This window comes from Podarcis pityusensis (assembly GCF_964106645.2).
Source record: "Podarcis pityusensis genome assembly, chromosome: 14".
NCBI classification, from domain to species: Eukaryota; Metazoa; Chordata; class Lepidosauria; order Squamata; family Lacertidae; genus Podarcis; species Podarcis pityusensis.
Window position 1 is genome coordinate 32,369,109 of NC_138039.1, and position 15,891 is coordinate 32,384,999.

The following is a 15,891-nucleotide window of genomic DNA, read 5'->3' on the forward strand; positions in this document are numbered from 1 at the left end:
CATGAATAATATTGGCCAATTGTTCATGTGTCTCAATTAAAGAAACGACAAAATATATCTTAATTACAATAGTCATATAAATCAGTGGCCTAGCACTAAAACCCCAGCCTTGACTGTGGGCAACAAGTTCCCCTGTTCAGGCCTCCTGCTAAAATAATCAGGATTTCAGCAGTTATGGAAAACCAGATTATAAAGTAACTAATTCATCAGTGCACCTGATTCATCCGCCCTTCATCTGATTGCCCAGGTTCATCATTTTGAAGCCTCTTCATGTAGCAGCTCACATCCGACTCTAGAGTGGCACAATCCATTTCCCAGGGCAAAATCATAATAGAAGGAGGTTAGTATCTCTTCCATGGCAACAGGTATTGCATTTTATTTTATAAAAAGACACACATGCAATTGCAACCACAACCCATATCCAGCTGTGATGACCTGGCCATCTTGTTACATGGTGGACTGACAGAAAGTAAAAGTAGCCTTCTTCAACTTGGCTGGGCCATCTGGGCCTGATAGGAGTTGTAGTCCAAAACATTTGGAGTGAATCAGGTTGGGGAAGGCTGAGTTCGAGACTCTCTGCTGCTTAACTTGCAAGCAATTTGCTTGAGCTTCTAAGCAACATATTGACAAATACATACTGTTCATGGTATTAGTTTTGACCTTTAAACCTAAATGTGTTAGGGTCAGGTTACTAAGATAAACCTGCCTGATCTTTAAAATCTGCTTCAGATATCTTTCTCTCTGTTTCTTCAGCTTTAGATATATGGTGACAACTAGGGAAACGTCTTTTCAGGAGTGGCACCTTGTTTGTGCAATACCCTCCCTGGCATTAAGCATCAACATTGTTCTCCTTTAAATGTTAAAGGTAAAGGGACGCCTTGGATGTTAACTCCAATCGCGGACGGCTCTGGGGTTGTAGTGCTCATCTCACTCTATAGGCCGAGGGAGCCAGTGTTTGTCCACAGACAACTTTCCGGGTCACATGGCCAGCATAACTAAACTGCTTCTGGCGGACCAGAGCAGTGCACGGAAACATCGTTTACCTTCCTGCCAGAGCGGTACCTATTTATCTACTTGCACTTTGCGCTTTCAAACTCAAAGTCAGGTTGGCAGGAGCAGGGACCAAGCAACGGGAGCTCACCCTGTCGCGGGGATTCGAGCTTCCGATCGGCAAGCCCTAGGCTCTGTGGTTTAACCCACAGCGCCACCTGCGTCCCATCCTTTAAATGTTAGGTAGGGGGTATATGCTCCTCAGTAGTAGAACCATGCTTTGCATGCAAAATGTCCCATGTTCAATCTCTGGCATCCCAGGCTAGGAAAGACTCCAGTTTGAAACCCTGGAAAGTCAGTTACTGGTGAGTTTGCAGATTGTTTTTTTTCCCCTTTTAATTTACAAGCTCATATATTTCTGCATACCTACAGCGTGCCTGGGTGAATCCCTATCTGATTTGTAGGTGGCGCTGTTTTGCTTCCAAACTGTTATGTGTTCAACAACTCCAACTCACTGCTTGATTGTAAACAAGCAAACAAACAAAACACAAAGCAGTTTGCAAACAGATAAAACAAGAAAATCAAGAAAAAATTACAATACTGTAAAACACACCAAAACCTAAAATATTAAAACAGATTAAAATCCATACCAGCATTTATAAGCACCTGGGTAAAGGTAAAGGTAAAGGGACCCCTGACCATTAGGTCCAGTCGTGACCGACTCTGGGGTTGTGGCGCTCATCTCGCTTTATTGGCCGAGGGAGCCGGTGTACAGCTTCCGGGTCATGTGGCCAGCATGACTAAGCCACTTCTGGCGAACCAGAGCAGCGCACGGAAACGCCGTTTACCTTCCCGCCAGAGCAATACCTATTTATCTACTTGCACTTTGACGTGCTTTCGAACTGCTAGGTTGGCAGGAGCAGGGACTGAGGAACGGGGATTCAAACTGCTGACCTTCTGATTGGCAAGTCCTATGCTCTGTGGTTTAACCCACAGCGCCACCCGCGTCCCACAAGCACCTGGGTACGATGGCCTAAACAAGAATGTTTCAAGCAAGGTGCCAGAAAAGAACAGAGTGAAGATGCCTGCTTGTTATCAATAGGCGGGGATATCAATTGGCTGTATAATGTGACTATGGCTCATTTATAACTTTTTCCAATAGGCTACTGTCAGGGGTTCAGGGACAGAGGCACAGGGTAGGCAGGAGATGGAGAGCGATGGGGATGAATCCCAGGACAGCGAGGAAGAGGATGACAATGACTCTAGAGATTCCATGAGTCTTTCCAGCGAATCAGAGGATTCCCAGAAGGGGGCGCCGGTGGTCAAGGCCAGGGGGAGTCGCAGGGAGCTGAGCATTTAGCAGCAGAATTGCAGGAGGTCCACGAGGAGCTACGACGGCACTTGGAACTAGCTAAACACGCCTACAAAGTGCCGGCAGACAGGCACAGGAGGGCAGGAGAAGACATCCAGGTGGGGGACTGGGTATGGTTAGCAGCCCAGGCGGTGCCGGCCAAGTCGTTAGCTAAGAAGAAGCTAGGACACAAACAGCTAGGGCCATACCAAGTTGAGGGCAGGATCAATCCCGTAGCTTTTCGGTTGACCCTCCCAGAAGGTTCCCGAATGCACCCGGTCTTTCATAGGTCGGTGCTTACACCCTACAAGGCCCCACACAGATTTCAGGAGCCAGGGACGGCACCAGACCCACGTAGAGAATCACCAGGGGGGGGGGGAGTCACCGAGGACCCCGACACTCAACGAGGTCACGGAAATTCTGGACTCGAGATGGGGGGAGGAGGGAGTGGAATACCTCCTCGCCAGGGAAGGTACCCCGGCCAGCGCCAACAGTTGGGTGCCAGATTATGCTCTGGAGGAACCTCTTCTTAAAGACGAGTTCCATGCACTCTTCCCACACAGGCCCATGCCAGAGGAGTATTTTGACGACTGGCTTTTTACGCCCACACTTTCAGGCAGCACCTTCCGGGGGTTCTCCTCCGCAGAGGAGACCACGCCGGAATCGAGCCCTCCAAGGGGATCGTGCTCGGGGGTGGACACGGACCGCTCTTATTGGTGGGACGATCAACCAGAAGTGGGGTGGCGAAGGGGGCCTTGGCAAGCAGCATCGCCTGAAGTAACAGGGGGAGGGAAGGGTTTGGAAGTGTTGGGGGAGGACCCCGGTTTCGAGCACGCATACACTGAACTGGAAGCAAAGGAGATCGACGTCGATGAACTGTATCCAGCGTCTACCCCCGCTACAACGGAGCTCCCGGAACCTGCGCCCGAGCAGCGGGAGGGGGGAAGGGGGGGCTTCGAGGGGGGGATGGATGTCAGGGGTTCAGGGACAGAGGCACAGGGTAGGCAGGAGATGGAGAGCGATGGGGATGAATCCCAGGACAGCGAGGAAGAGGATGACAATGACTCTAGAGATTCCATGAGTCTTTCCAGCGAATCAGAGGATTCCCAGAAGGGGGCGCCGGTGGTCAAGGCCAGGGGAGCCCCAGGGGGGACTTGTCAGGAGCAGGGGGCCAGCGGGGGATCCCAAAGTGGCAGCTGGGCGTCAGGACCAGCCTCCCCGCCAGAGTGCAGCGAAGGGGGTGGAGGTTCCAGTGTATCAGGGGAGGCGGCTCCGGCAGTAGAGAAAGGAGGGAGGTCGGAGCAAGCCACCCTCCCGGAAGGGGAGGGGAGTAGTGAAGGGAGTAGCGTAGCTGTCAAAAGGAAAGTTAGAGGTTGGGGGCGCGCGCCAAGTTCAAATGTAGAGGCGCGCGGAAGTACAGGGAGCCCGGAGGAGGGGCCAGGTCCCAAAGCCCGCAGGAGGGGGCAAGAGCAGTCTGATTCCGCGTCGGAGGAATCCAGGAGGGGCGAAACCCCAGCGGGCAGAAAGACCCTGCGGAAAAGGAAAGAGAGAAAGAGGTGGAGCAGCGCAAGCCTCTTAAACTGGTGCAGGGCGGGGACAGATTCAGAAGGGACTTCAGCGGTCTAAGCCTAGCAGACGTAGGGCTGGGCGCCTCGGATCTGAAGCAAACAATGAACTGCAATAAACACGTTTGTATATAAGAAAAGAAAGGCGTTGGTCTTTTGTGAGCTGAGACTTGAGGCAGCCCTGACAGCTACTCTCACCAACTGAGGTTATGTGGGATTACTGGGGGAGAGAGGGGGAATCAACTTTCCTAAACAGATTGAATTTTGATTTAACATGTTTATTTTACTTATATTTAGTAAACAATCCCCCCAATAGTTTTCATGTTAATTTTTCTTGGTGTATAAATATTTCAGTGTTTTCACAATAGTTAAAAGTATTTCACCTTTAACATCTGATTTAATGTGGTTTAAATGTTTTATTCAAAATACAAAGTTTACCTGGAAATTATTATTTTTGAAAACTTGTAAATATTTTAAGGAAAGATAAATAAATAGCACACACTTTCCTTGTGCCATTTAGCTTTTAAGGGGGAAAAGTGAAGGGACTGAATACTTAACATACAAATATTAGCATGACCCAACATCTGTGAGCATAGAGCTTGCTAGAGAAAATCACCTTTAAATTTAATTACAACTTTGATTTTAAGTTGACTGTTATTTTATCAATTCCAGTTACTCAATCTGGCTTGTTTTGTATTCATTCATAGTGTTACTTTTTAATTTTATAAAACCATATGTTTCTATAAATGGGAGATTTTCTGCAGAAAAATATAGCAGCAGAAAGATTGTGGTGGAAAATGTTTCACTCCACATCACTGAACAACATTAATCCCTTTCATAGGATTACATGAACATTTGGGGGAGGGATTCTGAAAGCAGAAAGAATTTTAAAACTGAATTAATTAATTAATTAATTAATTTAATTAACTAGACATTATTGTATATGTGATGGTTCACAACCTAGGCAAACCCATTTGTATGCATAATTAAGGCTGAAATCCTAAGCACTCTTACCTGGGAACAAGCCTCGCTGCATACAGTGGGACTTCATTTTCAATAAACATGTCAAGGATTGATTGCACAGTAAAAACTCTCCACATTCTGTCTAGGGTGCAATTTTACAGGTTTACCGCTAGATGCAGCTAGTGCTGCAACATGTAAAACTACATTTTAGTTTGTGGGGTGGAGGTGAGGGCTTTTCGGGAACATATTAGAATTCCTACAACATTACATAAAGACTATCACTTCATGCAATGCAATCAAGGCATGGATTTCTGTTCACAGTAGTAGAAGCTTTGCTCTCATCAGAGTTTAAACTCTGTATCTAAGATTTTGCTGTATCTAAGATTTTGCAGCCACTTAAGAGGTATTAAGTGAAACAGAAATATACACACCCCTAAATAAACCAACAACATATTACACACGAGGTATCTCATGCTTGCCTTTGGGACACTGAGCTGTTGCTGTTGGCATCTGTTTGTCTCAAGAGATAATGGAGTGTGCCTCTGGGGGTGAAGGCAAACTGCTATGTAAGCAGCATCGACGTGGCTTCCCTGGGGCACAAGCATGGAGGTCCTAGGCTGCCCAGATTATAAGATCCATCTCGGATGTTTAGAGCAAACAACAGCCAAGGGAGGCCCAATTTGGACTGGGTTCCCAATGCCTGCTACTTATTTAAAACACATAAGCAGTCATGTAATTGCCAATTGCATGAATGAACGATGTCCTGTCTAGTTTGGTCCTTATTCATACACTTATAGGTCCTACAGAATTAGTCAATTGACTCTAGCACGCCTAACACAAAGAAAAATCCCACAAGAACAAGGAAGGGGTTAAACTGGAGGTCAAGGATCCCATGTTGGACAAGGCAGGGATCCATGTAGCAATTCCAGCTCTGGATGAATTTATGATCAGTGCTCTAGATGATCGGCTGACCAGGGGAGCAGCAGAATGTTCAGTTCTGATTCAGTGTAGGCCAGTTTTTTTGTCCCCAACCCCACAGACTAACCATCACAGGTTCTGTATCATCTTTCTGTACCAGTTACAGAAAGCAGCTCCAAATTCCCACTTAACACACCACTTAAACATCGCCCAGGAAATCCTCCTCAGTTTTATCTTTGTCCATTAAGCTTAAAATTAACAGATGTGATACAGCACAGCCCTCACTGCTCTTTAACTCACTTTTCTGAAGCTTTTGTTCCATCTGAATCTTCAGCCAGATACTAACACGCTGGCTCCAGTCTCCCGGGGCTTCTACTTCCCACAGTCGAGACTGTTCCTCTGGATGGGTCTCCAAGAAACTCTGACAAACTAAGCAGGAAAGTTGACTTGTTCAAGGTGAAACAAGTAGAAACTAAGAATTACTAAGAACGCCTACTATCTTAACCTGCCCTCCCGTAACTATTAATATTATTACATATTATTTATAAAGCGCCAAACACTGTACTAGACACTGTACTCATTAAAAGCAAATACAGTAGTACCTCGGGTTATGTACTTAATTCCTTCCGGAGGTCTGTTCTTAACCTGAAACTGTTCTTAACCTGAAGCACCACTTTAGCTAATGGGGCCTCCTGCTGCCGCTGCGCCACCGGAGCACGATTTCTGTTCTCATCCTGAAGCAAAGTTCTTAACCCGAGGTACTATTTCTGGGTTGGCGGAGTCTGTAACCTGAAGTGTATGTAACCTGAAGCGTATGTAACCCGAGATACCACTGTATATACAAACACATTTTGAAAAATGAGCAAGGTTCATTGCAGGACTTGAAACACATTAAATAAGGACTGAATATACCACCCATTATATATAAACCTCTTGACTGCTACTACATCCTAGCCAGCAGTGTAGTTCAGTAAGTTTCAATTCTGGACTTAAGAGTCTTAGTGAGGGCTCCTTAGATGGCAAACTATATGACTTCATTGACTTCAAAATATAGTAAGCTACGATTGCTGTGTTTGAACGGCCTCCTGTTTATTCAGAACAGAAGAAGAACCTTGCTGGATCAGACCAGAGATCTGTTTAGTTCAGTATCCTGTTTGTACAGTGGCCAACCAGATGCTTATAGGAAGTCTGTACCCGAGTTCTATTTTTATAAGACAGTGAGAAAAACTGTTCTCTATCTACTTTATGACCGCTATCATGTCTCCTCTTATCTCAAAACAGCACCTCAAAATTGCATTTAGAATTTTGTATCAAGCAAGTTAAGGAAATTCTGGTTTATCTTGGGATGGACTTGCACTGCTCTACAGATTGCATGAGACAAGGTGGGGAAATCTATCCTTTTGCATATGTAATGGACCATTACAGAACAACAATTTGAGTATTTTTATTTAAATCTGAGCATTTGGAGCAGTCTGAAAGAATGTAAAGATCAGTCTGGGAATTCTGAAGTTTCTTGTGCAACAATTAGTTCTATAACAATGTTTGGAAACCAGTGAACAGCCTTGTCAAAAAGAGCTTATTTATGTCTTCCGCTCAAACTGAGTTTTTCTTTACAGCAGTGTCTGGGGCCTTTTTTTTTAATAAAAAAATTTAAGGGCTTGCCTCAGTAGATGCTGCACAGCTGTTTATAATGAGAAGTAACTCAATAGACTTGGCCTCACATCATACCATTTTCAATAAGGACAAGTTAAAATAGATTGTATTGGTTTGATGAAAGAATGCACTATTGAGATTAAAGCCTAGGAACCACCAATACCATCTCATTTATGTACTTATTTCACACCTAAATGTATACTACAGACTTCTTGTCTTCCAACTTTTGCAGCCACACCCTGAAATGAACTGCTGATCTAAACCAAAATAATCCCTGGGGCCTAGCCCTCCCATAAAGTGACGTATCGTTTATGACATTAGATAAAGCAAAACATGCTAGTTGTTTGTTGAAATCCTGACCGTACATTAATGTTTTCATAGCAGAGTGGATGCACATTCATGTGGGAGATTTCTGCCTGCGAAATAAAATCACTTAAAATATGCAAAATATTATAGATAACACAGGCAGAAAGCCTCTTTATGCTTCCTACAAACCATCATGACCTTTTTAAGCCAAACATTTCTAAACAAGTCATTTACCTTGGTACATGACAGCAGAAACAGGACAGCTGAGTCCCAGGGCAACTTCAGCTGCAAAGGTCTGACAAAAATCATGCAGCATTTTCATACCAACTCCACCTCTTCTAAACTTTTTTCGGACAAACATTGTGTCCAAAACTGGGAGCATGTAGCATTGGCTGGAGTACCCATCACACAGGCTTCCTGGAAGCAGAAAACAACATTGCCTGTAATTAAACTGAATTCCAAACACAGCTCATGAATGAGTTTATTAAAATCACTATGAAGCTGTAGACAGAAAGCTGGATTTAAAACCATGCAGCTCGCTGGGTGGACTAGTATAAACACCAAGAAACTGCCCTTTAGACTCCAGCTCAAAACACAGCTCTGGTTCCAGGCTGCAGCTCCTGTAACAGTTGGGAAGGATCCTGAGTTGGAAAAGCCCCCTCCCAGGTCTGGATTCTGTGACCTTGACCTGGTTCTGACATATGGCAAAAGAGCAGTATTTCCATATGAAATATATCACAGCAGCGTTCTCTCTCTCTCTCTGGTTTTTGAAAATCTATGTGTACATTATACACAGTATATTTCTTTCTATTATACAACAGGCTGATTCTTCTCACTCCTACTACTTTTTGAAAAACGCTGCTCACACACAACACTGACTGCCAATCAGCTACTGGGTCATGTTCAAGATCTTGTTAACATACAAAACCCTGATGAACTTGGGACCAGGTTACTTGAAAGATTGCCTGACTGCCCCCATGTAGACCTGTAAGATCACTTAGTTCACCTGGGGAAACTCTTTATGTGGCACAGCACCCTACAGAGTATCATAGGGTGGTGACCCAGAAGCAGGAATTTTCAGTTGTTGCCCCTGTACTGTGGAATACCTTCCCCTCTGTCAGTGGTTTCAAGTATCTCGTAAAAAATAAATAAATCTGGGGGACGCGGGTGGCGCTGTGGGTTAAACCACAGAGCCTAGGGCTTGCCGATCAGGAGGTCGGCGGTTCGAATCCCCATGATGGGGTGAGCTCCCGTTGCTCGGTCCCAGCTCCTGCCCACCTAGCAGTTCGAAAGCACACCAGTGCAAGTAGATCAATAGGTACCGCTCCCGCGGGAAGGTAAACGGCGTTTCCGTGCGCTGCTCTGGTTCGCCAGAAGCGGCTTAGTCATGCTGGCCACATGACCCAGAAGCTGTACGCCGGCTCCTTCAGCCAATAAAACAAGATGAGCGCCGCAACCCCAGAGTCGACCATGACTGGACCTAATGTTCAGGGGTCCCTTTACCTTTACCATACTACTTAAAAATCTCTCAATGGTATACAGTCTTCAAGTGGTGATTTTAACTGTTTTTTTTTAAAAATCTTTTTGCCCAGGCTTTTGCTGACATTGCATCCTGTTCTGCATGTCTGAACCTTCTGAATTCCTGTTTTATTTGCTTTATGTTTGCTGTTTGCTATTTTAGGCTGTGTTTCTATTTTAGTGTTTAGTTTTTTCAAACTATACACCACTTAAGAGATTTCTGAAATATTAAGCAGTATAAAAATGCTTTTAAAATGGAACAAACATAGACCCTTTCAGGCCTATTAACAGCTAAAATCAGACCCAAACAACATGTGACCCCTTCATGCCCATCAGAGCCACAACTCCCCTCCTGTTTTGCTGCAATCACACACACAGCCGATCACAAAACAAGTATTGTAAACAATGTTGGGCTTGGTGGGTGACATGTTCTGCAGGCCCAGCTAAACTGGGAGCTCGTGGTTTCAGAGAAGCAAGCTCCCATTTCACCCCTTGATCTCACAGGCAGGTAAACTGGCAACCATGTTATCCTTCAAGACCAGCCATGAATAGCATCATCTTCTCTTTTCTGTTCCATTTATGAGGACAGCCCAGTTATTTGATTGTCGAAGAATCTTGCTGCATAAGGCTCCCTTAGGGTGGGACTCATTGCCCTCCAATTACTCATAAGATCAAGCATATGGGCACAGCTCATAAAAGCATTAGGCCCCTGCATGAGCCAAGAAACCCAGCACATCCTGGACTGGCCGGCAGCCTGGCAGAGATGTCAGATTCTGGAAACCTGAGCCCATTCATTTTGGGATGCTGACAAAGGTTTTGCTTCAAGATCTGCAATAGCCTTAAAAGGAGACTGTAGAATTGCTAGCAGGCTCACCAATCCTGTTGTTATCCTATAGAGTTTCTTACGATTTCACTTCTTAATTTGATAGAATCAGCTCAATTAAATAGTTGATCATCCTGCTTTAGAATGGATAAGGAACCTCAGGCCAAGGATGAAATGTGGCCCCTCTGGGCCTCTCTGTTCAGTCCTTGGGACTCTTTCCACACTCCTCACTGGCCTTGCTTCACATCCTGTTGAGTGTTTTCTTCTGGCTAAAATGCACTCTTGCTTTTCTGGATGGAGATTGGAGGGTGTGTGTAGAAAGGAGCCTACTATACAAAGGTTCTAGATGGAGTTACATTCCTTCTAAAGGAGTAGGGATGTAGCTTGAGGTGCTTCTGGATACAACTTTGTCATTGGAGACCCAGGTGACCTCAGTGGCTGGGAGCACCTTTTATCATCTGTCATATTCACTAGCTACAACTGTATTTGGAAAGCGATAACTTAGACACCATCATCCATGCACTGGTACCCTTAAGACTTGATTACTGCAATGCACTCTGTGTGGGGCTGCCTTTGGCCCTGGTCCAGAAGCTCCAGCTGGTGCAGAATGCAGCAGCTAGATTGCTGACTGGGCAGACAGCCAAGAGCATGTGACACTTCTGTTAAAACATCTGCATTGGCTGCCCATATCCTACCAGTCCAGTTAAAAGTTCTTGGGTTGATACAAACACTGAACAACTGGGGTACAAGATGCCCTAAGGCCTGCCTGAGCCCTTACATCCCAACGCAATCACTCTGTGCACATTTTAAAGACACCCTCCTCACTAATGCTGAATGTGCAGCTGACAAGGGCACAACACACCATTGTGCATATCAGAATCAGAAGCCATGGCCACTGAACACATTCCTGCTCCCCAACACACAGTCACTGAATTGAAAGGAAGGGGAGAGGTGGTATGACGACTTCTCTTACTCTCTGGGTGTACACACTGAGTGTTATGGGCAAGGGAAATGACAAGCGGAGTCAACGGATGCCATCACAGAAGGCAGCCTTTGTGAAGTCTGCTTCTTCAGGGCCTTTAATCTGTTTGGTTAGGTCACGCATGCTAAATGACTAACCTGTGAGCCAGCAGAATGGTAAACAGCAATTACAAGGGCAGAGAAAAGAGACAGCCATTAACGCTCTCAAACATCCAAAAGCTCAGGAAAAGCCCAACCCCATCCTGCCCCACATCTGAAAGACTCAAACCAAACAAAATTGCACATTCCAGTTAGTTCCCTGATTAACAAGCTGGCTTGGCAGACACTTGTCCAGAGAGACCTTCTGCAGACAGAGCCCTTGTGTAACAGGAGAGAATGTTTCTGCTGAATGGTACCCAAAGTCAACCCATTGTGTGATTTGTGTACAGACACACACACACGCCTACACAAAACCCAAAAGAGAGAGCAAAATCTCCAGCTTCAAATAAAACTAAGAAGGCATGGCTTGGTGTGTGTGTAGATACACACACACAAACAAAAACACATTGTATATTTGTTTAATTCTTAGTATATTTGAAGCTTTGTATCTAATGCAATAATAAAAATGCATGCATTAGTAGAAAGAGACAGAAATAAAAGATGACGCTTGGAATCTGATGGAACCGCTATAGCCATCTAAACCAAGCCCCCTACCCTCTGCCAGCAGGGGAAACAAAAACCCAGAGAGAAGGTAAATGGAATGGAGTATCCTGAAAAGGGTATGGATGACTGACCAGCTGAAACCCTGCATAGCTGCCCATCAACTAATATTCCCAGGGAGGTGTAAGAATAAAACAATTAAAAATACATCATATACCATGTTCTATGACAAGACTGCTGTTTCTTTATACACACTTTGCATCAGCTCCTCCTTGCTAGTTAGTTGAGGAAGCAGAAGTCAACATCCTCCTCAAGCTCCTTTTGCTATCCCAACCAAAGCACTCAAGAGAGATCTCTGTATCAAGAAACAATCTTTTAACAATTAGCTCACACAGTTAGCTAAGCAATGAATGGCTAGCCAGTAGCTGCACTATGAATTATAAAGAAAAGCCAAAGAACCACAACACATGTTCTTAAAACAAATTGTAATATATCCAAGCCTTTAACAATTTTCGAAGACCGGCTACATTAAGATCAGCGGCAGGGATTGTGTGACTATAGCGATGTTGTTGGACTGCAACTCCCATCAGCTCCAGCTAATGGTAAGGGTGATGGGTGTTGGAGTCCTGCAAGGGCCACACATTCCCTATCTAAATAGGGTTTAGATAACCCTATTTTGGGATTATTAAGTCAATATATGTTTTGCCCAAGCAAACAGCCCACTTGCAATCTAACCCAGAAGTCTCCAATTAACAACTTACCAGGTTCAGAAAAACCCAGCATTTTCAAACGTAGTTTAAAGTTGGTTTAAGATCCTGGCTTGTTACAACGCTGGTGGGCCACAGTTTCTCAGTTTGCATGAAGGGGAAAACCAGGAGTAATTGGAGACTTCTGGCTCTGGTTGTTGTGAATATTAAGCTGAGATAGGATTCTCCAAACCAAGTCAACCATCTAAAATGGTGCCCTTCATTTTCCTCAGTATGCCTGCATGAATAAAACAAGTGTACCTTTCACTTTTACGGTGTAAAAGGCAGCTGCATCTCCACTCCTCCAAAATATTTTGGCACACTCTTTCTCAGAATGAGGCACAAAGAGCACATCGTGAGTCAAACTCCTCTCTAGCATTCCAAAAATAATGACGTTAAGCACAAAGAGGACAATTCTTTCTTCAAATGTCTGGACCTTACAAAACAAATAGGGGCAGGGGAGGGAAGAAAATAAGAGAAATCAAAACATTCTGGTTCCCAGTAAAAGTGCTTTACATTTGTTGGTGTTGGTGATTTGTGTGATGTTAAAATATCTAAGGAGGTAAGGTCAGCAGGATGACAAATTTGCCCAAATATATAAGATTTGCACAGGAAATATTCCCAGATTACACATTGTGTAATAAATATGGTTGGAAAACAAGTAAGATTATGACAGAGGGAATCAGGAAAAAAACTGCTGGAAAAGGTGGTTAGGAAGAATTCTGAATTCTTCTTTTTATCTTTTTTTATAATGCTTTTTTACTGGCTTCTATGTTATACCACTGTTTTATGAAACCATTTTATTGCCTTTTGGTTGTACTTTTGTATGCCACTTAGAGATTTTTAAATATTAAGCAATTTAAGTGCTTTTAAATAAATAAAACACAAAACAAACTAATTTGCTCTAAAGCTATCAGACATTTGCACATAATAGACTTACTGTATCAAATCAGTTGGGGAATATGTAAAATAAAGAGTTAGTCAGAGAGGTATGTCAAACGGCATTAAAATTAAGAGGAAAGCACAGGAAGAATTTTAGATGAGAGAAATCCCTTTAAACAAGAACTCCATAAAATAAATGCAATTTATGTTTAAATGGTCCAAGACAGAAGGCATTTGTAAATGGGTGTGTAAGTAACACACTGTGCCAAAGGTTAATAAGGCTGGCTCTTCGCAACAGATGGCCAATCAAGCAGCGCTAATGGTGAAGGGCTATTATTGAAAATGAAATAACTCCGTTATCTGATTGTCTTGCCTAGTACCTGGCCAAAGGAGGCAAAGTGGACAGAAATGGAAAAGGACAAACCAGCAGATAAATGGAAATGGGGCTGAGGAAGATTACTCGTTTTTATAATGTGTGGAACGTGGGGGGCATGGATGGCAATGGGGAAAGTTGAATTTAGAAAGATGCACCCTGAAAGGGCAGAAATGCCTACAGAGTTGTGTGTTTGCATGTATATATGTATATACCGTATTTTTCGCTCTATAAGACGCACTTTTTCCCTTCTAAAAAGTAAGGGAAAATGTGTGTGTGTCTTATGGAGTGAATGCAGGCTGCACAGCTAAGCCCAAAGCCAGAACAGGGAGACAGAGCGCTGCGCAGCGCTCCGTCTTGCTGTTCTAGCTTGGGGTTACCTGCGCAAGGCCTCCGCAAGGCAGCGGGGTGAAGGCACACACCTCTAAGGTCTTCCTCTAAGGTCATAGCTGCTTTAGGCCAAAATACACATGATACGGAAGACCTATGATCAGATCTCCCAACATCTCTTTCTTAGCCTTAAAATCAGCTGCAAGGATCCCCAATGTGGATTGGGTCAATGGAGCTGTAGGTGGGAGTGAGAAAACGTGAACAGTGAGCTTAAACCTCAGACCACTGCTCTATCTATGTGGCAAGTGGAAAAGATACGTAGTTTGGCCCATGCCTGTAGTTACCATCCAGGCATTGCCTACGGCAAGAACTGTTTAGTTAAACAGCATCATGAGCCTTCAGAGACCATTCTCTAAGCTCTGGAAGAGGATTGGCTTATTCTTTCCTCCATCTGCATTGCTGGCCAACCTCCTGAAGCTGGCATTAGCTCTGCTAGGTACAAAAATACAGGCACAGCACTGTTACCCGAGGAAGACTGCTCCCCCAGCACAAGTGATGGGATTAAACTGCTCATGGGAATGGGGTCGAAATTTAACAGAAACAAAAAGAGATTCCCACATGGCCATGATTTCCAGTCTCAGAACCAGTAGGATGTATCACTGGTTTCATAGCATCTCTGACACTCTGTGCACTGTGCACACTGACACTCGGGGAGTTCCTGCCCCAAGCGTGGAGCTGGAAAGATAGTCAGGTGCTCACTTTCATAGTCACACTGTGCCTTGAGTTTGGTGTATTGTCAGGCAATATTCCATCCTGCCTCCCCTGGAATAGGGCGGTCAAAGCCAACGGCAACTGCAAATTATAGCTAAATACCAAGTCTAGTCAAAACTTGTAGATGCCTGGCCCCAGCATTGAAGTTTTGGTGAGATATATATACATATACTTTGAATTTGAATAAACCAAAGTCCTGTAACCAATAAAGCGAGATGAGCACCGCAACCCCAGAGTCACGGCCGCTCTGCCATGAGTTTGTGGGGAGGGCTCTTCCCCCTGCAAGCCCATTCTCCATCTTGGGCCTGGGGACGGGCCCCATACTCCACCTCAGCATATAAGGCTCCAAGGAGGCCTCGGGACATTGCTGCTGCCGCTTCGCCGTGAGTTTGTGGGGAGGGCTCTTCCCCCTGCAAGCCCACTTCACCAGGCCAGGGGGCGGGGCCCACACTCACCACCGCCACAACTTTAAGGACACTGGTGCTGCTGCAGCAAATGTTTAAAATGTTTTTATATATTTTAAAGTGTTCTAAAAGTGTTTTTACTTTTTACTTTGTTGTACCACCATAAACGGTGGTTTTTATCCATGTATTTTTATTTTGTTTTGTTTTATTTTGGTTTGGGGTGGGATGGTTGTTGAGTGGGGTGGGGATTGGTTTTGTTTTGGTGTAATTGTTTTTTGTTTGTTTGCTTTTATATTTTGTAAATGGAGGCGAGTATGAGGCTTGGGATTCCTACTGTGGAGGGGCGAGGGAGGTATGGCAGTGGGGGCAGATGTCATAGGCGAAGGGGATTGAGATACGGATATGCTCGTACCCCTTCCAATCTGCGCCCCATCCCGAGAGACGAGGGTAGGGTGAGCAAGGATTACTCACCTCCGTCACTGGTGTTGTGCAATGCCAGGTCTATAGGCAACAAAACCGCCACCCTGCGAGATTTCTTCATCTCGCAGGGGGTCGACCTGGCTTGTGTGACGGAGACCTGGGTGCGCGAAGGGGATACTGTTACGAGAGATGGTGCCTCCGGGTTTCTCCGTCCTCCACCAGTCGCGGACTGTGGGCCGGGGGGGGAGGGGTGGCATT

The 15,891-nt window shown here is 44.8% G+C and overlaps 1 protein-coding gene across 4 annotated transcripts in view; it reads right to left on the reverse strand.

The window, feature by feature from the left end:
- Positions 1 to 15,891, reverse strand: part of LOC308463626 (protein FAM169B-like) — a 61,872-nt gene that overhangs the window by 15,365 nt on the left and 30,616 nt on the right. For all 4 annotated transcript variants that reach the window (XR_013979633.1, XM_080982204.1, XM_080982203.1 and 1 more), the window contains 4 exons: positions 12,715 to 12,889; positions 7,981 to 8,163; positions 6,088 to 6,216; positions 216 to 292 (listed from right to left, as the gene is read on the reverse strand). Coding sequence is in view for 3 of the 4 variants with exons in the window: in XM_080982204.1 (XP_080838330.1) it covers positions 216 to 292; positions 6,088 to 6,216; positions 7,981 to 8,163; positions 12,715 to 12,889 (564 nt within the window). In the remaining variant the exon portion in view is untranslated. The remainder of the gene's footprint in view (positions 1 to 215; positions 293 to 6,087; positions 6,217 to 7,980; positions 8,164 to 12,714; positions 12,890 to 15,891) is intronic.